The 22,662-nt window shown below is 44.0% G+C and overlaps 2 protein-coding genes across 4 annotated transcripts; both read left to right on the top strand.

Moving 5' to 3' along the window:
- Positions 1 to 644: 644 nt before the first annotated feature.
- rbmx (RNA binding motif protein X-linked) lies at positions 645 to 5,704 on the top strand. Of its 3 annotated transcripts, XR_011105522.1 has the most exons (10): positions 645 to 908; positions 1,011 to 1,134; positions 1,625 to 1,731; positions 1,817 to 1,976; positions 2,089 to 2,232; positions 2,355 to 2,466; positions 2,702 to 2,830; positions 2,914 to 3,005; positions 5,357 to 5,449; positions 5,605 to 5,704. XR_011105522.1 is itself a non-coding variant. In XM_068740134.1 (9 exons), exons 2-9 carry the CDS (start codon positions 1,026 to 1,028, stop codon positions 5,359 to 5,361), a joined length of 858 nt encoding a protein of 285 aa, XP_068596235.1. In that variant the 5' UTR covers positions 645 to 908; positions 1,011 to 1,025; the 3' UTR covers positions 5,362 to 5,549. The 3 variants fall into 3 exon arrangements, 2 of the variants coding, with proteins under 2 accessions (XP_068596235.1, XP_068596234.1); XM_068740134.1 differs by lacking the exon at positions 5,605 to 5,704 and having other exon boundaries at positions 5,357 to 5,549; XM_068740133.1 differs by lacking the exons at positions 5,357 to 5,449; positions 5,605 to 5,704 and adding an exon at positions 3,832 to 4,451.
- Positions 5,705 to 6,125: 421 nt separating this feature from the next.
- Positions 6,126 to 19,830, top strand: arhgef6 (Rac/Cdc42 guanine nucleotide exchange factor (GEF) 6). Its single transcript, XM_068740028.1, has 22 exons — positions 6,126 to 6,290; positions 7,460 to 7,543; positions 9,036 to 9,120; positions 10,507 to 10,628; positions 10,766 to 10,970; positions 11,379 to 11,431; positions 11,765 to 11,859; positions 12,080 to 12,175; positions 12,792 to 12,914; positions 14,135 to 14,273; positions 14,403 to 14,462; positions 14,976 to 15,122; positions 15,404 to 15,490; positions 15,589 to 15,670; positions 15,882 to 15,997; positions 16,075 to 16,254; positions 16,711 to 16,731; positions 18,096 to 18,192; positions 18,310 to 18,396; positions 18,496 to 18,595; positions 18,835 to 18,889; positions 19,454 to 19,830. Exons 1-22 carry the CDS (start codon positions 6,126 to 6,128, stop codon positions 19,574 to 19,576), a joined length of 2,322 nt encoding a protein of 773 aa, XP_068596129.1. The 3' UTR covers positions 19,577 to 19,830.
- Positions 19,831 to 22,662: the final 2,832 nt, after the last annotated feature.

The raw sequence follows: 22,662 nt of genomic DNA, 5'->3' as shown, positions 1-22,662 counted from the left end.
AAATAAGAGAGGCTAAAATGGAATATATGACATATTTGTGGAAGCAATAAAATAAAAAAAACATTTATACAGGTTATACTGGATAATTTGTAGATAGCATCCTACAAGACGCCTGACTTGGTGGATAGATATTAACTACATCATGTCTCAAAACTTTTATGTTTTTGTAAATTTCACATTATAGCAAAAGGAAACGATGGAAAACGTCATAAAAAAACGCCCTAAAATATGTACAGTACATGAATAAAAATTACTTGTCAAAAGTCACTGTGAGAAAAGTAAAATAAAATAAAAAATCCCAGACTGGAGCCTGACTTTACATATTGTTCCTACTGTTGAACGCGCATTTAGATGAAACTGCTATTGACATGATTTTAGTATATTATTTTAATTATTGTTTTATTTATTCTTTATTGTGTTTCCTGTAAGTTGTTTTCTAAGTGTGTAAATATTGTCCTAGCGTTTGCTATTTTATCAACTGTTTATTCAGAAAATTAAGCATTTGTTGTATCTGTATTTATGTTCTGTTTTACTTAGCAGCCTTTATGCAACAGCAACGAGTTGTAACTCGACCTGTAGGCGGCGGTGTTGCACATTTGTGGTGTCTGGTCTTCCGGAAAAGGTCGACGAGAAAGTAGGAGAATTTAAAAAAAACGAGCCTTTGATGACTTAGCTCTCACAAAACCGCGGCGAAGTTCCGTTTGGTGGCAGCTTGGTAATTCCTTGCATAGTTAATACAACAACATATTTTTTTATTTTTTTAAGCAGTGTTTTAACACTTGCACGACTATCCGTCATCTGTAGCTTGGCTACTTGCTAACTTGCGTTAGCTAGCTAACTAGCTACAGCCGCTGGCACGTTTATCGCCATTTTGCGCGTTCATACCCAAGGACTTCGTCAGCAGCGAGGTAATCACCAGAGAAATGTTTGGATACTGAGGGAAATGTCTTATATATAAGCTGTCTTTGAAAATGTTTAAAATCCCCGCGATGTGACTTGTTTTGTGGCAGGTGGTGACTCTTAACATGGCAGAGGCGGACCGACCGGGGAAGCTCTTCATCGGAGGACTGAACACCGAGACCACGCAAAAGGCCTTGGAGCAGTTCTTCAGCAAATATGGCAGGATTGTCGAAGGTGTGCATTTAGCCATTTTGTCTTTTTAGTCATACCGTTGTTTAGGATGGGGGAAAAATGTTTTTTCGTCGGATAGCAATGCATTTTTTGGGACATTGTCCTGTTTTGCTGATCCGGCCTTTATAAAATGTGTTCACCAGACAGCAACGTTACTTTTTTGAGAAATCAAATGTCAGCAGCTTTTTCATGCGAAAAGTTATGTGGTAAAATTGAACATTTTGTGTACACGGCGACGGTAATATAATATATACTGTATATACTTTGCTCGTATTGACTGTGTAAATAATAGTTTATTTCTTTGATTACTCCGGTGGCATTTTTCTCGTGCCTCTAGCATTAGCTATTTCAAGAGTCTCTGCTTACATGAACAAATAAACACAATACCTACCCTTTAGCGGTGTGAGTGTTGTAAAAGGTGGTTGTTGTACATTTTTGTTAGACAATAGTACAGAAAGTTAAAAGCATCACTTTCTTTTTCATTTCCATTCAGTCATTTTGATGAAGGATCATGAAACGAAAAAATCAAGAGGCTTCGCTTTCATAACTTTTGAGAATCCGAGCGACGCAAAGGATGCGGCACGAGAGATGAATGGAAAGGTAAGGACTTGAGCTTGAAATTATTGGGAATTTTCAGGAGATCTGCCGTAAATTGTGATTTCTAAGTCTAACCCTTTATTCACAGTCACTTGATGGAAAGAATATCAAAGTTGAACAAGCAACGAAGCCACTATTTGAGAGTGGAGGCAGACGGGGACCTCCACCAATGTACTCCCGCAGCCGCGGCCCATACAGAGGCCCCCGCAGTTCCAGAGGTGGTGGTATGAGAGGCCCACCATCAAGGGGTGAATAACTATTTTGTTATGTTTAGTTGGGTTTGTGAAATATTAAACAGAACTTTGGTGATTCATCTTTTACAATATTGGGTTAATATCTGTGTTTTTTTTTGTTCCCAAGACTATTATGATAGTTCAGGAAATGGAGACAGTTTTTTCAAAGGGATGTCATCCAGAGGCCCCCCTCCACTGAAGAGAGGGCCTCCAGTTCGTAATGGAGGGCCCCCACCCAAGAGGTCTGCTCTGGATGGGCCAATGAGCAGAAGTAAGTTTTAGGGAAATCTCTATCTCATAATAAATACACGTTTCAGTTGACTGAAAGAAACTTTCCTGTTGGGATACACATTTATTTACTTGAAACGCTGGGTGTGTGTGTGTGTGTGTCAGCTCCCATGTCAAGGGACAGAGATCCGTATGGTCCGCCCCCCCGCAGAGACTCGATGTCCCGGAGGGATGATTATCCGTCGCCACGGGATGACAATTACAACTCAAAAGACAGGTAGAGCGTTTGGTTTACTTCCAGAGTACGATGATGGGAAGCAGTTCTATGTTCTATCTGAGCTAGCTGGTATTCAAGATAAAACTCTGCTAATGAAACGCTCAGCAGCCGCCATGTTGATCAGTTCACAATAAATAAAATGTGATAATTGAAATAACAATTTTAACACCATTGTTATCTTTTTAAAACATTTATACAGTTAAGGCTCTGCAACTAAATGCTCTATGCTTCACAGCTACTCCAGTCGGGACTATAATTCCAGGGATTCAAGGGACTACGGACCACCTCCCCGAGATTATTCGTACAGAGAATACTCCAATTCAAGTTCCCGTGACGATTATGGCTCAATGTCAAGAGGATACAGGTATGATGGGGGGGGGATTACCCTAAGATTTAAAACGGGTTGAACCTCACGAGTGGCAACTAACTACAGTTTATATGATACAGCGACCGTGATTCTTATGGTGGAGGCCGGGAGCAGAGGAGCTATATGGACCGTTCCAGTGGTGGCTCCTATAGGGAGTCCTACGACAGTTACGGTAAGATAAAACTCCCGTTAGGGAAATGGCAGAAGAGGATCAGTTTGGCACGAAGAAGAGCTGCATAAAAACTCGGCCAAATCCACAGCGTTGCTCACCGCAGTCTCCAGTCACAAGACGATGCAGCTTTTACCTTCACCAAAGGAGGAAGGCATGTCGGGCCTTTAAACTTCTATCTTCTCCTGTGTCACAACCCTGTCCTATGAAGTTTCATGTTGCCTTATCAGACAAGTACAAGTATTGGTATCTCGACCCAAAAACAACTATTAATGCTGTCCAGATTTTCACAGTCCATGTTGTCGTTACATTCAGCCAAAGACTCGCTGTTTTTGGCAATATCATGATGAAGTGCAGAATGTCTCCCAGGGAGTTTGAAACCATAAGGAACCCCCCCCCCCCCACCCAAAAAAAAAAACAAATCCTTGGAAGTATTCGCTGACCACTCAGTATGTGTTGCCTAGCAAAGCAACTCCCTCAAGGAGTAACGTTCAAAAATCCATCCAATCCGTCAAGACGACGCTGAAAAGCTCATCCTTTCCTGCAGTTTTAACTCTTGGAGCTCTGAAAGGAAAATGGCGCCTCAAATCAATGGCATGCTTAAGTGGGTTACATGTCGACGTTTTCCCTGTGCTTGGATATGTTACTGCCCACATCCACTAAATTCGTGATAATTTAACATCGATTATATGACGGGACTTCAAAATGTGTCCAGCATTCAATATATTTATCGCAGAATGAACTCTATTGGCACCAAATGGGCACTTGAGCGGTGCAAGAAAATGTATAAATTGAACCTTTCCAATTACCTGACCCATTGACCCTGCAGGTAACTCTCGCAGCGCCCCACCTTCACGGGGCCCCCCACCTTCCTATGGTGGGAGCAGTGGAAGCGGTCGTTACGATGACTATGGCAGCAGTTCCCGGGATGGTTATGGCAGTCGTGACAGTTACCCCAGCAGTCGGAGTGACACATATCCGCCTAGTCGTGGTGAGCGAATGGGCAGACAGGAGAGGGGCCCAGCTCCCCCCGTTGAAAGGGGCTACCCGCCACGTGATACGTACAGCAGCTCGAGCCGCGGAGGGCCACGTGGCCGCGGTGGCAATCGGCCCGATAGAGGAATGAATCGCAACAGATACTGAACTGGACTTGGAAAATGACACTAATGGAAGTGTTGGTGTCCCTGCACAGTTCAAATGTTTGGGAGGAGATGTGACAAAACAACCTAGCCATTTCTAAATCTGTGGATATATAAACCTTAGCTTGAACTGCATCTAAACTTGCCCAGTTTTTTTTTTTTTATGTGTAAAACTTTTGTCTTTTTAGTAGTCTATTTCTCTTGCTCTTGTAACAGTACAGTTACCACGTGAGTGTTAGTTTTTGTACAATCTGCAATACCCTATAAGTCTGGCTTTCCTACTCTAATAAAGCTGTTAGTTGTAACTTGACCACTGCTCATGAATCTTCAACGCCAGACCAGAGATGGTACCATCGATGACGAGGAACAGCATAACCGACTTCTTTCCTGACCAAGTTTTCTGTAACGCTTCGCACTATATGGACAAATGACTTGAATTCTTTAACGCAAATGTGCCATCGACTGGGCGCTGCTGTGCATTAGGCAAATGTCACTGTCAAAAATGTTCCAATGTAGTTTTCCTGGAAATGGATCCATCACCCTAGAGCCATTTGTTGGCATGCAACGACAAAACCAAAGGCAACCAAATCAAGTCGACTGGTAGTCAACAGCTGGTAAGCAAAGCAAACCTCTTTGTTTCTCATTTGTAAATGAGTTTCTCATTGTCCTGTATTCGTCTCCCTTCGCTGGGAAGCAATATTAAAGACAGTTTGTGCCTAAAAGGACAGAGATGATCAGCCGAATGTGCCCTTTTCCACTGTGGTCCGTTTTCAGTTTAAGTCCAAAGTTCAGCAACAGTCAAAGGAGTTCCGTCCCTTTTTTTTCTGCAGTGAAAGACGGACAACAATTTTACCAACTCGCCCCACAAATCAATGGTTCGTCTCGCCTCGCCAGTCTTCCCAACCTCTAAAATTATTGGCAACGGTGCATTTTTAGTGCAGATTGATTGATCTATTTCAAAGTTTATTATTTTTTCCCTCAAGATTAAACGCCTTTTTCAAATTTGGAGCCATTTTCTCGATCGAAACCTTTTCCGCAAGCATACCAATTCAAACAATGGACAACTGTGGAAGAACACCGCCATCCTGTCTGCCAAAGTGGACGCAATCACCGGAGCAAATTCAGTCGGACCCAAGAAGACAAAAACCATGTCAGACATTTATGAATACACAATGAAGGGAAATGCGACCTGTTAATACCTTTTTCTCTTGGCAGGTTGAACACCCCTCCAAGGCATGTTCCCTGGCAAATCACCTGAGTTGTGTCCCCAAGTTGTTGGACCGATGAAGCCACCATTTACTGGTTCGGGTATGTCCACCAGACTAATGTTAAATGTATACATGAAAACGAGTTGCTTGTAGAGTTAATTCCTATTTCGCATCAGGAATTGTGTGTGTGTGTGTGTGTGTGTGTGGGGGGGGGGGGGGGTATATAATTTATAGTTTTCCATCTTTGTCTTTCAGATGCTGGTACAGACTTCTGCTTGGAATCGTACGCGTGTCTTGAAAGTGACGGAGGATTTGCACAAGTTCTTAATTTGTGGCTTTTGCAATAAAATGGTTCATTTTTGACACTGTTGCTTTATTTCATGAGAAAAGACAAGCATCCCCAGAACTTAAATAATGGTATTGTACTATTGGTGTATATACTTTTTTTTTTTTTTTTTTTTAAACATTAGGATTCTGGAGCCCAAATATTTCTGTTAATTTTTTACCATTGGGACGACGAATTCCTCGTTAATCTCTCAAGTTGATCCATTTCGACTTGAGAGAAATGCTAGGCCGGCATGTTGTTGAGGTGCCTTCTCGCCGGTAGGGGTGGTGATCACTTTTACGTGCGGACATCGTCGTCCTTCCCCCCACTGCCGCTTTTTTTTTTTTTTTTTTTACTTCTCGCAGAAGTGCGGATGTGAGTTACATATTTCTCCGGAACAGGCCGTGAGTGTATTTTTTTTCTGTTTAGCGATGGTCGTTTTGGGGGCGCTATGAATCCAGAGGAGCAGACTGTTACGTGGTTAATATCGCTTGGAGTGCTCAGTTCACCCAAGAAGAATATCGCGGACCCGGAGGAGTTTTTAAAAATATCGCTGAAGGATGGTGTCGTCTTGTGCAAGCTCACGGAACGGCTCGTCCCTGGCTTCTCGCCCAAGGTGCGTTGTTGATTTAAGTTAACTCACAAAATGCCAAGTTGATCGACGGCTAAGTGGTGAAAGGAAGGGAGGGAGGGGTGTGATCAAAGTTAACTTCTCTTAGCAGCGACGGGCCTTTTCGTTTTCTGTAGCCCCCCCCTGCACCAGGGCTAAAAGGGAACTCTTAATAGCACTAAGTTTTGCAGGATGCAAAATGCGTCAGGTTACAACAGCACATGTGTGTTTTGAGGCGTCAAATGTTCATAAAAAGCCATTAAAATGTCCCGCATTATTAGTGACTTGATATGAAAACAGACTAAAACGACACATTTGGCAGTATGGAGATAACAGCAATGCGATTTCATCAGAATTGCGACTAAAGCAACCTTTTTTGCATAATAAATCTGCGTATGGCACTTGATTATTTGATAAGACAACAAACTTGATAACTATAAACAACATTTGCAAAGACGGTTCGTCACTTCCGCTTACTTCGGCTCTCCTGGTGCGACCGCCCATTTTGGAAATAGTGGCGTCAGCGCAAACAGGAAATAGAATAAACCCGGAAGCAGAAACTACTCTTGTGGTTTTACGCTTCTGTCGAGGTTGTTATCGCTTTCTTCTGGTTTGTTATAAGTTGAATTAGAAATTACAGTTGTAATTATATTCATAAAAATACAAAATATGTCCTCCATGTTTGTTTTGTAGCGATGCGCCGCGACAAGTATTATTAACTTTATTTTGAAAGTTTGAAAAGTGATCGGATGCTTTGTTGAACCTCATATTTAATTCTAACTCTTTTAGCTGTCGTAAATTGAGCTAAAAGGTGAAGTCTCGATTTTATACCTAAAAAATACAAACTTGTATTGTATGGTAAAGTGTTCGCAAAGCGACGCTGCTGCTAATAGTAGTTTTATTCTGAAAGTTTGAGCAGTGAGCGGATGTTTTGCTTCAATCCCGCTGATTGACGCCTGTGTGATGTTAGTGGTTCTGGTTGCGTGCAGGAGACGCAGGAAGAATCCAGTAAATCTGTTTACGGTAGTTACCCATATTTTCATTCCCAGAATATTGTTTCTTAATGTGCTTAAGTGTCTAAATTGAATTTCAGCGACTTTGGCTTTTTACCCCACACATCTCTTTTTCTACTAAGTCGATGTTTGTGTTTATTTCCTGCTCGTTTGTGTGTTTAGTATTGTCAGGATCCGAAAACCGAGTCCGACTGCATTTCCAACATCAAGGAGTTTTTAAGAGGATGCTTGTCTTTGAAGGTGGAGGTAAGTTATGGGTCAAATTTGATGCAACTATGCCGACACCTCGCTTTGACTGTCTAATTGCTGACCTCTTGCAGCCCACTGCAGGTCGCATAGAAGACTTAAAACTCTTGCTTGTGTCATGATGATCTTTCTTTTTTCATATTGCCATGTCGTTTGTTTAAATAACTGCTCGCATCCATTCCACACACCTGCCCAGATGCTTTTCTAATGGGAAGATGGCCAATCATTAGCAGATGTTGGGAGTCCTCCCTTTTCACCAGCCTGTTAGTGACTGCACACCGGACAGCCATTTCTCCTCCGGCTTTATAAATAATCCTTTTCTGGCTTTGAATCACGTCACTTTGTTTCTTTAAACGGCTAAGTGAGCCAGAAAGCCTGCCTCGCGAGCAAATTCAAGTGGTTAGTTCTTGCCCAGCGGCCTTCTAATGTCTAGGAGGTTCCCCTTGCTTTTATCTTCCAAGCTCGCCATAACCCGTAATTATATATTTTGCCGCCAAGCAGTTGCTCATGGGCAGATGGTTTTTTTTTCTTTTTTGAGAGCCACCGTCAAATGTATCAGCCAGGGGACGTCTTCACCGCTGCAGCGGCGAGCCCAACCCGTCTGCTGGTCAGCAAAGTGATTTTGGGTCCAGAGCTTTTCCATCCACTGTTGCCGTAGGAAATGGAACCTTTTTAATCCTTCGAATGCACAGAGAGATCAACCCCTGATGGTTTCGCTTCCGCCCCGAGAATCAGGAAGAGGAATTTGCCCAGTTTTGCTCTGATACTGTGACTTACTGCTGCATGCGAATATTTATTTTGTCTTATTTTATAAATGATTGTCGCCATTGAGAGTATTATTTTTTTTTTTTTAAACGACTCACTGGTTAGATCACATTGAAAGCCAGTTATTTATAGATCAAGGTCAATATTGTAATGCGAGGCCTGTGCGGTTCGTTTCATCCATTCCGTTGAAGTTTTCCTGCATGTTCTACTCTCTCAACCAAGAGTACAAAACCATTTTCCCCCTGAAGACTCTTTGTCCATCGCTTTGTCCATACCTCACCACCGACATCCTACAAACTCAAACTCTGTATTTAAGATGTTTTATTTAAAATGTGAAACCTTATCCGCCGGAGGAAAGAAGAGCGCTGCGTGTGCTTGTGTGTGTGTGTGTGTGTGTGTGTGTGTGTGTGTGTGTGTGCAAAGCGCATCACAAATGAGTCTGTCTGGCTCGGTCTGTTTCATTCCAAACCTCTCTCACAAAATATGGGTCATGCTGAAGATGTCAGTTTTTATCTGTCTTGTTATACGACATGATTCAATTTCCTTTTCGGTCTGTCTGCTGTTTCTTTGCGCTGTAGCCCAGGGTGAGCCCCTCGCTCTGTCTGCACTTCTTAAAAGGATTGCTGCCCAGATCTGACTTGCCTCTAAAAGGAAACTCCCCGTGTCCACGTTAGATGGGTTTTTGGTTCCGCTTTGGTCCGGTAACTTCGGCGCATTTTCTCTCCAGGGTTTTGAGCCAGAGTGGTTGTACACTGGGGAGAACTTCAGCAAAGTGTTGACCACTTTGCTGGCTGTCAACTTCGCCACACAAGGTAAGAGTCTCTCTCTCTCGCTCTCTCTCAATCTTGCATGCTCCCGCATCTGATCATATTTTATCCTCTTTGAATGTGAGCCACGTTGCGTTGTGAATTTACATTAAAAATGTCCCGGCGTTTTATAAAGGAAATGAAACATGAATATATGCCGCACAGAATGTTTCCTTTGCTGACCCCCCCGCCGCGGGATATCGGCATCCTTTTGCGTTGCGTGTTCACTGCGATGGCAGTCTGTCGTTTTTCACACTTTGTCCTTGGAGCCATTCAAAATCAGGACTTGGTGTGTTACACACAGGCAGCTGGTGTCGCTGTGTGTGTGTGTGTGTCGTGCTGGGTGCCATATTTACTCACGTGCATCCTTGGATTGTTAGGCCCAGAATCATTTCCACCTTTTCTCTCGTAATTTATTTTAAGTTTTTTTTAACATTTACGCGAGGCACAGAATGAAATGTGACTAAATGTGACCGGTCCACGTACCCCCCCCCCCACCTTCATCAGGTGCATTTCTTCAGGAAGGCTGCAGCGTAAAACGCTTCGCAGCCCCTCTGCAATTTGGGACTAATTGCTTCACTTGAGAGCCCTTGTTTAGAAGTGCCGAAGAGTTAATACCAGCCTCTTCCTCCTCCTCCTCCTCCTCACAGCTGCCAGGGAAAGAACAGCCTCATTATTATTTAGTCAGCATTCGCAGGCCGCTCCGCCATCTTTTGCATGCTTTATAACACACACGCGCAATGTCCCACGCGATTTGAAGGTGTGCTTACGGCTCCCGGCTGATATTTGCTGTCTGACCCATCGATTGATCGGCCCCTTCATTTCAAAGCTGATGATGGGCCCACCGGCTGGGGCATTTTAATGCTTGATCAATCCTCTGTGTGCACTTGAGTAGCAGGGAGGAGGGCTTGCGTGCGTGCGAGACGTCCACCTCCACCGGTGCACCCTGTTGCCGCTGCGTGTTTCCAGCAGCTGCTCTTCAGCCCGATCAAACAGGCCTCCATGTCTTCTGGCGTTGCTTCCCTCGCTCTGCTTTCACAGCCGCCTTGAAGGGGGAAATGCTTCGCTTGTCTTCTGAATGCAAACTCAAGAGCGCCTGCAGACTGTCCTCCTGCCTCCGGTTTCATTTTCATCACGTCTGGCCTCAGTGGGATCCCCTAACCCCCCCCCGTTGTCGGTGCCGTAAATGAGATTTTTTTTTGCATTCACCCACTAAGCTGCGCTGCTAGTAAGGGGCGGAGCTTGGAAGGCATATTTTAAAATGTGTTCCAAATCGAATATAAGTACCGGTACCACAATCTAAAAACCTGCAGCTGCTTGATGTTATGTCAGAGCTGTGGAAACACGTTTGGTGAATCAACATGCTCCATATGTCCTACTTGTATGTTTTAGACTGCGCTGCTGAGAGGACATGTTCCCAATCCGGCGCTCCGTCTCCTAGTCAGTCGACGGCGTCACACACACTGTCCTCCACCAAGTCCAAAGGCTCGCTGCGAAGACAATCAAAATCAGTGGTATGACCTCGTGTCTGTCTGTCTGTCTTACTTTTTTTCCTTACAGGTAGTTCATATTCGTTACAGCAGAACACAATGCGCGCATGTGTGTGTGTCATTGATTGATTAATGTCTCGAACCCCTCTCGCCTCTGACAGGAGATGTCTGAGAACGGTGGCGGCGGACAGCAGATGGTGAAGGCCCGCTTCAATTTCAAGCAGAACAACGAGGACGAGCTGTCGTTCAGCAAAGGGGACATGATCCTGGTGACGAGGCAGGAAGAGGGAGGGTGGTGGGAAGGCGCGGTCGGCGGCAAGATGGGCTGGTTCCCCAGTAACTACGTCCGGGAGGTCAAAGCCTGCGGTGAGCCGATCAGTCACGAAACTTATTCTACATTTTGATGACTCGCCTGCTTCCATCAGGATTTATTATTCAATTCAGTGGTTTGGGATAAAAACAATTTGAACAGTATGCAATCAATTTATGGGATGGAAACCCTGACGCATCGCATTTCAGACACAAACATCGGTAACTGAGAGCATTTAGACTTGAAATAAATTGCTTTCTGTGACAGAATGATGTTTGTAGCGAGACATTTAAAAAAAACAATATTTTTTGACTTTGCTTTGTACATTATGTAAATCATCATGATGGCATCTGAAACAAGTGATTACTTAGGTTGTTAAATTGTGTTAATATTTTAAAACGTCATGATTTTAGTGAATTGCTTCGAAGGAGCGTTTTAACTTGTGTTCCTTGTCTTCTCTGCAGAGAAACCCGTTTCCCCTAAAGGAGCTCCTTTGATCAAGAACTACTACAGCGTGGTGAGCGAAATTTGGCATTTAAAATGTTCATTTTTGGCGTGACCTTTTATCGACAAAAAAATGTCTAATGTATGTACTGACAATTTAAAATACCAGCCAGGGCCAAAATTTTAGACAAACAAATTTGAAATGTGTTCTGGAATACAAACATTTAACTTTATTTATTTATTTTATTTATTTATTTATTTATTTCGACCACGTAAACAACCAAGAATAAAATGATAAAACAATGCCAAATACATGCGCACACATATACATAAACAACAACTTTCACCTCATACTGTAGTTAACAATGTTGGCTCCTTCATTGGATAATTCTTCATCCTGCTGCAGGTGGTGCAGGACATCTTGGAACACGAGCGGGAGTTTGTCAAGGAGCTACAAAGCATCCTGAGCTGCTACCTCCGGCCCCTGCAAGCCAGCGACAAGTAAGAGCGATGACCATACCATGAATAAACGTGTTGCTGGGCAGATTTACTGACTCCCAGGGAGATTGCTTTGGTTTACGGTTGAATTTATGAAATGAACGGTTTCTGAAATAAACCAATAAACTTTTAGTTATAGAAACTGTAATCCAGGATGCCACCTGTATTTTCGGGGCATATCACCAGGCAGCTCTTGTCTCTCTCTACCTGTGTGCATTTTCAGGCTGAGCAGCACAGACAGCTGCACCCTGTGTGGGAACCTGGAGGAGATCCTCACCTTCCAGCAGGGACTCTGTGTGGCTCTGGAGGACTGCACCAAGTACGTCATGCTTTATTTCGCGAGTAGCAATGCGAGAGAAGTACGGGCTCAAATATATTAATCCCATTTAAGTCAATTTTCTTAGAATTGAGGCTTTAAATATATATATGTATATATCTTGTAAAATATGCACTGACCAGAAATCATAAAGGGGTCCGATATGAGCTATCATGCAAAAATGTCTTCCGGATCTGATCCAGAATGAGGTCAGGAAAAAATATTACAATTTAACATTGAAAGCTCCATTTATGGATTCAAAAATCTGTACAAAAAAAAATAAAAAATACACATCAACTTTGATTCACTTTTACTTTTCATGGTTGTTGTATAAAGATACCAAGAACAATGTGTGATGATCCAGATCGCCATGTGGACAGTGTAAACCCAATTAGGCAGGGAATGAGCTGCTTGGTGGAGGTCTGTGCTCTCGGAGTACTTTTCCAGTTGTTTTTAGGGATTAACATTTTGCCTGGGGTATAAATCTCCAGAATAATATCCTGAATACTGATGGCTTCTAGTGGTTCGGTAAATCATCGTAATGGTCTTTGTCTTTTTCCACGTTGCTCCTCCTGACCCGACCCTTTCCTCCCTCCCTTCTGTCTCTTTGACTTTGCAGAGTCTCGGAGGGCCAGCAGCGCGTGGCGGCCTGCTATTTAAACATGATGAGTCAGATCAAGAGTCTGTACCTGGCTTACTGTTCCAGCCACCCTTCAGCCGTTTGCATCCTCACTGACCACAGGTCAGCCGCTGCACACGAAACACCCGTCCAATAAATAAAAAAACGGACTCTAAATCATTTGGGGTATTTTTGAGAATTAGGATTTATAGTCGAGCGACGGCTGTAGTAAGTATAATCCAAATTTATTCTGGAGGTTTTCAAGCTCTGAATTGGCTTCATTTTTAGCAGACTGGCGGCTGATAGAGGCTCCAAAAAAGACAATCATGTTGGGATGCGATTCCAGCACGAACCTCTCGATGAGTTGCAGTTTAGTTTTCTGCCACTAGGTGTCAGACTTCCATCTGTGAATGACCACAATGAGTCCCGGTGAGCTTAAAGTTCTAGATCTCCTCAGATGCATTATTTCGATTGAGAATCGAACATTGCCACTTTGCAGAAGTGGGTCAAGGTGCATATGTATATTTTTTTTTATCGCACTGATACTCCAGCAGCGTTTCTGGTTCTGCATTCTGCGTTGTGAGATGCAGATCTATGGTAAATCTCACACAGGAAGACGACCATCGACAGGATATGTGAAGCTGCGGTTTTGTTATGAGCTGCGCGGCACAGCGAGCGCATTCGCATTCGCATTTTGGTTTCAGGAGTCTTTCGATGCTGCTCGCTTTCATCTAACGTTGCTAGGCAGTGCTGCAGGATGCTGTGCAGCTCGAAGTGGAATGACTTGACTTTCAAAGTCGTCCGTTCTCAGGAATGCGGGCGGGTCCTAGTGCAGCTAGAGTTTACAGCTGCCTGTGGTCCGTTCTCGGCCCTTTGGGGTTTTCTAATCTGGCCCGCTGAACTTTTCCAAATTATATAATTAAATACCATTTTATTACACCTAATTAAACCTAATTTATTTTACATTTTCCCTGTAATGCTACCTGTAAAAGGCCAAGTCCTTTCATGTAATGGCTTTTACATGTCATTTATATTGGTTAACACAAACACTCCATCCATCTGTTCCTGGCCCGGCCCCTCTGGCAAATTTTAGAACCCATTGTGGCCCGCGAGTCAAAATGTTTGCCCACCCCTGGTCTCGACAATTACGCAATGAGCAATTGATTTCTATGAATATGATTTTTTTGGTACCATCAGGGTCTCTTGGTCATCAGCGCTCCACGGATTTTAAGCATTCTTGACCTGTGACTTGCAGAACCGGTTTTGCTGAACTGTTTTTTAATCTTCATAATTAAGAAATGACTGTTAATAGTGGCCAACGAGTTTCTTGTTTTTTTTCCTAGCGAGGAGCTGGACAAGTTCATGGAGAGCCAGGGGGCCAGCGCTCCGGGGATCCTGACCCTGACCACCAGCCTCAGTAAGGCCTTCATGAGGCTCGATAAATACCCGACCCTGCTGCAGGAGCTGGAGAGACACGTGGAGGTGAATGGGACAAGAGACAAACTGTTTAAGAAACGCACAAAGCAGACAGACAAACCCCTCACTAGGATAAAAAAAAACAAAAAAAGTCTTCTGATGCTGTGACTGAACTGATGTTTACTTCCTCCACAGGAAGCCCATCCAGATTATCCTGACATTATAAAGGCGACTGCTGCATTCAGGAGTCTGGTGGTAAGTCTGACGCATCCAGCGGAGCTCTGCAGCTCCACTCGAGCGTGTCATTCATACTGCGGGGATTTAACTGAAACCACATCTTGAAAAGGTGGACAAGAACCCACGCCTGAATGAGCATCCCTCAGTTTCCAAGCTATAGTAAATCTCAGAGTAGGTAAAGTGACTCACGTACTTGACTTCAAACATAAAAAGTGGGGAAAAAGACACATCTTTTTTTTCATTGTCACCTTCAGCGTTCAGCGACTCTTTTTTTGCATGTGTGTAAAGTGAAGTGGAAAATGACAAATGTTACACTGTCATTTTTTGAAGTTTGAAGAGGGAGAACCCCGTTTGTCTCCTGAAGCCGCTCTACGCTATGGTTCATTAAGATCCATCCGTAACCTTTGAGTTACGTTGCTAACAGACAGGCAAAAATGTGAACTCCTTGGCAGAGATTCATTCAGTTAAGTTCAATATTTCACCATCGTCTGTGGCGCGTGTGTGTGTGTGTGTGTGTGTGTGTGTGTTCAGACGCAGTGCCAGGATCTGCGGAAGCGGAAGAACCTGGAGCTTCAGATCTTGTCAGAACCAGTCCGGGCCTGGGAAGGGGACGGCATGAAGAGCTTGGGTAACGTGGCCTACATGTCCCAGGTCCACATGAGGAATGGGTCTAGTGAGGTGAGAGGCAGGTCGTGTGTGACTCGGGTGACGGTAGATAAGAGTTCAGAGTTTAAAAACAGAAATGTGCGTAGGACTCGTATGACAATCGCCATAATTGTCTCACAAATCAACCTTCCTGTTTTCTATCCTTCGTCACCCTGGAACGTAGCCGCTAAGGTATTCTAGCGGCAGCTGATTGGTTCTCACCCGCTACAATCTGGGTTTGACGAACTTCAGTTTCAGGAGAAAGCACCCCAAAAGAAAGTAAAACATAAATATATATATTCTTTCTCTTGCAGGAAAAGGAGGAGCGCTATCTAATGCTGTTCCCTAATGTGTTGGTCATGCTCTCTGCCAGTCCCAGAATGAGTGGCTTTATCTACCAGGTGAGAGAGCGGCCATTTCTTTTTTTTTAGTAGTAGAAGCGTTTAATCTGAAGTAAAAAAAAAAAACACAATTGTGTCCATCTTTCCGTACCACATAGGGACGGCAGTCCCTCGCAGGCACCGCGGTAACGAGACACGCGGAGGACGCAGACGGTTCCCAATTCGCCTTTGACATCACAGGTTTGTGTTTGACGGTCCGGAGGAAAGGCGGGTTGCAGCAATGTCGGATGAAGCAGCGGGAGACCATCGACGCCTCCTTGTGAAATATTGATGCCTAAGGAATTAAAGAATATCTGAGCTGCACTACTTTTTCCTAGAAATGCACAGACATGGAAAAAAAAAACTTCTCTAATGAGTGTGTGTGTGTGTGTGTGTGTTTTCTCTGTTACAGGAAGCACGGTCGAGCGGATTACGGTGTTCTGTAGTAGTGCACAGGAGCTGCAGGAATGGCTGGAACACCTTCAGCCCTTTACCAAGGGAGGCAGCCCTGCAGGCACCATCTCAAAGGCATGTGCACACACACACACACACGCGCGCGCGCGTGCAGCTCAAAGTCTAAACTTTCCTTCCACTGTCCCTCGTAGAATGTGGAGGGCAAGCCGCTGAGCATGGTCGGCACCCCTACTCACCTGTCCCACCTCGGCAGCCTCAGCGCCGTCAGCCGCGGCCCCCTGGAGCCGCCAAAGATCAGCAAGCCGTGGTCTCTGAGCTGTCTGCGGCCCGCGCCCCCCCTCAAACCCTCCGCTGCTCTGGGATATAAAGAGGTGGGAGGGCTGACAAGCTTGATATGCACCTTCAATACGCAGTTATGCAGTTCATGATTAGTCAGAAGTCGCAGGTTCACCTCCACTACAGGGCCCCCTCTGTCCCCCTTTCCTGTCTCTGCTCTATTCAGACCTTCATATTCTAGTTTTACAAGCTTTTCACCAAAAGCACAAACGTCACAAACTGACTTGCGCACTTTCAGTCCGTTAATTGGAATAATAGCGGCACAGCGGAAACGCACGAAGCTCTCAGACAATGGATTTCATTTTCCATTGTCATCTGGAGATCCAGTTTTTCTTCTCATCGGTGATGTTTGACACGGAAGCACTAACTTAAGCCTCTCATGTGCATCAAGGGAAAGTGTTCACCATTACCTCTCTATCACATCCGCTGCCCATCGTTGCATTTTTCATGCACATTTCCCCTTTTCTCTTTCTCCATCCTGCCTTCTGTAGAGGCTGTCTTATATCATGAAGGTAAGGTTAGCCCTGTGTGTGTGTGTGTGTGTGTGTGTGTCTGCCCTGATGTTGAACTGGCATGAAATCGCCCTGTTTGCTTCACTCCATTGTTGTCCTTGCCTGTCTATTTATCCCTCCCTCATTCTCTGCATTAAATTAAAGTGTCGCCATGCAACGCTCTCAGCTGTCTGGCTAAAGAATAATCGAATGCAGCGATCCCGTCTCCTCCCGGGAGAATCTCAATCAGTCCAAGGATGTATTTTCACATTTGAGGGGTCAGCCCAAATATGTTGTTGTAGTTTTTATGGTCATGTTTACTTTTTAAATCGCTTCCTTCTTTTTGGAAAGACCAGTTTGGACTCCTCATCACAATGAGCCACCTTCATTATTTGACATGTGGCTTTTAATAAAACTTCAAATTAATTCAATATAAGATTATGAAATCTCGCGGCCTCGTGGAATCTGGAGCCTATCCCAGCTGGTGTTGAGCACGAGTCGGGGTTCACCGTGGACGAGTCGCCAGTTCACCACAGGTCCAACAACCAATGACGTTCAAAGAGTCATTTTGCACTCGGTTATTCCTGCTGAGTCTGAGAGGAGGAAAGACTCCCCTCAGCTTTGGGAGTTTTAGGATGCTCCATGACATCACAGGAAGTGTTTACGGTATAAATCATCACGGTGACTAAACCGTGGCTTTTATTGCGCTAATGGTTCCTCACACTTCAGCCTTCAAGGTGCTCGAAAGAGGAAACGGGCGTTGTTCAGTTTTCAGTCCTGAAACGCAACTCGGCAAAAAGGAATCTCATTATAAAACCACATAATTGGTTTGATAGAATGTAAAATATATATATATATATATTTTACATTCTATCAAACCAATTATATATATTTATATATATATATATATGGAAGTAATTGATTATTTAGCCAAAGAAGTGATGTGCTTGCTAGCGTTTTGTCTGTCAGCGGGATTGCTTAAAACGTTACCGGGACGTTTGCCCGAGGAAACAGCCCTTTTTAGATTTTGATGGTCATCTGGAATGTCAACCTTTTTTTTTTTTAAAGAATCATTTCCCATTGTGAAATTGGACCAGTTGCAAGATTTGTCCTTCTAATTGAACGTACAGTGCCTCGAATAATTACACTGACCACGTCGTAGTTTGATCTGGCTCCCAGAACTCTTCCAGCTCTGGTGATCCAGAAGGATTCCGATCGGTGAGCTCCTCCGGAAGACGACCGCGCTGCCTGCTGCGTTGTCTGTCCGCGGTCTTATCTGTTGATGAGCTTGCATTGTTTTCGTTGTGCGTGTGTGTGCGTGTGCGCACGTGTCTTTCTGCGTTTGCATGGAGGCGAGCACTGACTTTAACATTGCACTCGTCTAGGACTCCAGTAAGAGCCCGCGGCCCATGAAAAAGTTCCTGCCGGGGAACAGGAAAAAAGAGCGGAAGCCTTCTGACGATGACATTCAAACAAGGAAAAGTAGGACTTTTGTCTTCCTATAAACTGTGTTCTAAATTAACACTTACTGCGGCCACTGGAAGCTCGTATTATCTGAACGCATTCGTGTCTAACTTTGCTAATCTATGGTTGTGACAGGCACGGTTGCTCTGGAGGAGGACGCTCAGATCCTGAGGGTGATTGAGGCGTACTGCACGGGGGCCAGCCTCCACCAGACCGCCACGGGTGCGTGCTCGCCACAAGTCGCTCCCTTTAATGCCTCATTAGTACAACAGTTCATACGATCGTGAAGCTTTTCCACTAATCGAAGCATGTGTTGCGCAGCGGTGCGGAAAGAGTGCGTCCCTCAGGTGCTCCTGCCTGAGGAAGAGAAGATCATCGTGGAGGAGATGAAGAGCAATGGGCAGACGGTGATTGAGGAAAAGTAAGCGCATCGTTACTTTGGATCGTTTGCGTTCGTTTACTTGTTGTCTAACAATGACAAGCCAGGCGTTGGGATCATTTGAATACAGATCGTTATTTTCTTTGTAATATATCATATTGATCCCTTGTGTGCAGGCGAGTGACCTTGATTTGGAAGCAAACAAATATTGATAGCGACAAGCAAACTTCAAATTCTTATGATTTAACACTAAACTGTGTTTTGCTTTGCGTGTCTTTCAGGAGTCTGGTTGATGCTGTGTACGCGCTAAAGGACGAGGTTTATGAACTGAAAAAGGTAAATGGGGCTGTCTGTGTTCTGGCAGAACTGTCGCGGCATTAAGAGTACAGAACACCAGATTAATCCAAATTAGATAGATCAATTGAGATTATATATTTAGACTTAATAAATGCGTATACATTTCTCCCTTTTGAACTTTATCCCTCAACATTTGACCCAATGCTTAACTCATGAGATCTTAAAAACACAATTTTCCAAATAATAGTTGAATTCATCATCATCATCATCATTATTATTGTTATTTGCAAACAGAAACAGTATGACAGATTTTGAACATAGTTGGCAGAAGGCATGGAGGAATTGGGCGTGGCTCCCATTAAAGGGGTGGAGTCAGGATTTTTTGAGGACAAGAACCGGCAGGAAGATACTAAAGAATCAGCTTTGGCATAAAACGTTTTCCACATGCATGCAGATGGGATCGACGCTTTGTTGTCGGCTTTGGCACGAGATCCGCGGCTCTACCGAAGCGGAACTGCCAGCACAAACAGCCGGTTGTCGGATGGTCATCTCGGCTCGCTGGTCTATTGCTGAATACAGTCTCTGCCCATGAATGTTTCACAGGAGAACAAATGGATGAAGCAGTTTCTGGAGGACGAGCAGAAGTCTCGCAAGGAGCTCGAGAGAGTCGTCCGAAGACTGGCCAAGCAGAAGAATGATTGTGCTTGGGACGACGGCAGCCACTGAAGATGCTCAAACAACCATCCTCCTCCTCGTGTGTGTGTGTGTGTGTGTATCTCTGTGTGTGCGCCTGCTTGCGGAGGGACCAGGTGTGTATTCGTGCGTCTCGTTTCGATCAAACACACACAACGCGGAGTTGGACGTCTCTGCTTCGGTCGCTGGGACCACGGATGTGACCTTTTGACCCAGCCTCACCGGACGAGATGACAAACGGGCCTCCTCATTCGCTGAGTCATCACGACTCTGGTGGGATGTTTAACCAGAAGCCCCCCACTTCTTGGCGACTGTCACCATGGACGCCCCCACCCCCGCCCCTCAGCGAATGGAGCAAGTTCAGAAAGCGACAAAATAAGCTCGTCTGACTTTTACATTTAGTTGGAAATGGAAACGAGTCCAATCGGTGTTTTCCTGCATGCACTTCTTTTAACGAGGGATTGATTTCTTCCGTCATGACTTGTTTTTATTTGTTACAAAGCAACCCCCGTGGGAGGGGGGCGGGGGATGGGAGGGGTTCCTTGATCAAAGTGCATTCTAGTAACATTCTAGATCGTCATGTTGCAGGTTTCCAGAGCGTTTTGTACATTTTCAAGCAACGGAAAGGAGCTAGTTCTTCATGTTACATTCAGTTCTAAAGGCTGTCCTCCACTGTTTATTTAAAAATGCATGGCTGCTTGGTGTTTCGATGAATTCCGCATCAAAAATGTGATAATCAAGATATCAGATATATATATAGTCCAAAGTTATCAGGGATGCAGCTGCATATTAGAATATAAAAGGCTTGTAGTAATGTAATGACAAACATGTCAGTCACCGCCGGCCTCTGTACTAAAATGCATTCAAGTATTAACATTTTAAGGACATTTATTTATTGTTCAACACATTTGCGTTATTGGCCTTATATATCTGTTGCCTTTACATCTGTTTTTTTTTTTACTACACTGATGTATAATGATGAATATTAATTGTTATTTTCAACACAAAAAGAGGAAAAATGTCTTAATAGTTAGGCCAACAGGAGATTTAAGAGTTCGGCCACCTCTAGTGGCAGAGCTGCGGTCAGACTGAGAGATTGATTTGTGGGTGTGGCTCCAGAACGCGCCTAGACGTTTAAAGAGAGATTACATTTTATATATATATATATATATATTTCAAAGGATCTCAAGCTTAATGTACCCATTTAGTATATATTGGGTCTGAAAAACATACGTAGCGTTGCAGCCTCTTTGAAGGACCCTGCAGGGGTTCTTTTCCTCGTGAGGCTGAATGTGTGCCCTTTTGATACTGCGATCTGATCTTGCTGCGACGCAATAAGTGACTGCTTTTAACTGACTGACCTCTGGGCTCGTCCCAGGATGCTGGGCCAGATTTGGAGACATAGCAATAACGTTGGAGCAGAAGGAACCCAAACTGTTAACCAAAAAAATGTCCACGGCCATGCGGTCTGGACGCCACACTGTTAGACTACATGTCACTTCATATTTGCCTTTTATTGAATCAAAACTTTTGCCATTGATTGTAGCTTAAAGGTCACCGACCAGGCCCCTGATTTCCATCCAAATCCTGCCAAAACTGCACAATTCCAGTTTGCAAAATGCTGTGTGTGTTTTTTTATTTTTTTTTTCCTGGCGTGTCTCGACGGGCGGATCTGGACACTGTGCAGGGTTTAAGGCGGCACCGGTACGTTCGCTGCAGGCTCGTCGTCTTGCTCGAGAGCCCTTCAGCAAGGCACAACAGTACTTGCTCAGGTGCTTTAGCCGATCTCGTCGCTTTACCTAATAGGATGATTCACAGAGACTCTGCTTCCTGTACATATGTGTGCATCTGTCTCGTTAAATGTTCACGATTGAGAATTCTCAATAACTAATACACGAGTTTTCGGTTCCCAAAAGCGTCGATGAGCACTTAATGGTTGAACTTTGGTTTTACCTTGTTTGTTTCTGAAAGGTTATTCTATGCAATGATTGTTGTTTGCAAGTGTTGTAATGCTTTTGGGGTTTTGTTTTTCTAAACACTCTGTAATTTGTGCTTGGTATGGTTGTTCTTTTATTAAAAATGTAATAGAAGTCCGGGTTTTGACGTCTGTCGCACCGTGCGAGAAGTGGAAAGTGCATGTTTCCTCACCATGCTGGAAGACGGACGGCGAGACTTTTCCATTCAGCGGTCTGCATTTATGCAGTGCAGGAATTAGTAGGTTGAGATTCAGTTTCAAGAATGGAAGGAGTGACTAGTGTAGGCGGCATCCTGTGAGTGGTGTGGGCTCTGCATATGCGGCTATAACCCCCCCCCCCCCCCCCCCCCCCCCCCAACAGAAGCTCACACTTTCCACACTCCACCACACTTTGGTTTTATAATCTCTCTATTGCTGCATTTTGCAGTGCAGGTTTGGCAGTCGAAGTATTTAATACACACATTCTACAGTGAACTAATATGTCCAGTATTTGCAATGAAGCAATGAGTTGTGGCTCTTGTAATTAGACTTGTATTTAAGCTTCCATGCAGCTTAAGGTTTATGTTTCTTTGTTTACACCATAACAACTGATGGGAAACCTCGAATGGAAACCTACATCTCGAGGGTTCCCGTTTCCTGTGGCTTGTAAGACACATCTTTGCTTTGCGGTTTGTTTGTCCTAGAAATTAAAGTTAAGAGTTCGAATGCAAAATGCAGCAGGTTTTTGCTGCACACGATAGTAAACATGGTTCACGTTAGACATTTTTTTCCAAAAGCCCAAGAACGCTCGTTTTGGTCTCTAATAAATTAGTGCTGCTTAATTTAATGCTGGCGATGGATCCTCATGTTTGTAACTTGTTTAAGTTCACCTCTTAGATAATATTGGATTGCAAAAAAACTGTTTTTCCTCCACCATTTTAAATATTCATCGATTTCAATGCACGTATTGTATGCGTAGCGCCATAACCCAACACTGCGAGCATCAAATATGTGGTACTCAAGTCTGGATGTTAAAATGTAGTTTGTATTTCTAAAAAAAACAACAACAAGGTAATATTGTGGCGCTTAGAACATAAACCAATGACGAGAAGTTTTAGATTCCATATCAAACTTTCATTTCACAGCCATTCAACTCGATTTAAAT

Source organism: Brachionichthys hirsutus, chromosome 6 (assembly GCF_040956055.1).
Source record: "Brachionichthys hirsutus isolate HB-005 chromosome 6, CSIRO-AGI_Bhir_v1, whole genome shotgun sequence".
Classification (NCBI taxonomy): Eukaryota; Metazoa; Chordata; class Actinopteri; order Lophiiformes; family Brachionichthyidae; genus Brachionichthys; species Brachionichthys hirsutus.
The sequence above is the reverse complement of the archived record's forward strand: the minus strand, read 5'-3'. Positions and strand labels throughout refer to the sequence as shown.

Excerpts from the sequence above, each read along its gene's own strand:
- rbmx (XM_068740133.1), top strand. The coding sequence starts at position 1,026 with ATGGCAGAGGCGGACCGACCGGGGAAGCTCTTCATCGGAGGACTGAAC. Across the intron at positions 1,977-2,088 it reads GAGAGGCCCACCATCAAGGG|ACTATTATGATAGTTCAGGA; the intron begins GTGAATAACTAT and ends TTTGTTCCCAAG. Across the intron at positions 2,831-2,913 it reads TCAATGTCAAGAGGATACAG|CGACCGTGATTCTTATGGTG; the intron begins GTATGATGGGGG and ends TATATGATACAG.
- arhgef6 (XM_068740028.1), top strand. The coding sequence starts at position 6,126 with ATGAATCCAGAGGAGCAGACTGTTACGTGGTTAATATCGCTTGGAGTG. Across the intron at positions 18,193-18,309 it reads TGACATTCAAACAAGGAAAA|GCACGGTTGCTCTGGAGGAG; the intron begins GTAGGACTTTTG and ends TGGTTGTGACAG. Across the intron at positions 18,596-18,834 it reads CAGACGGTGATTGAGGAAAA|GAGTCTGGTTGATGCTGTGT; the intron begins GTAAGCGCATCG and ends CGTGTCTTTCAG.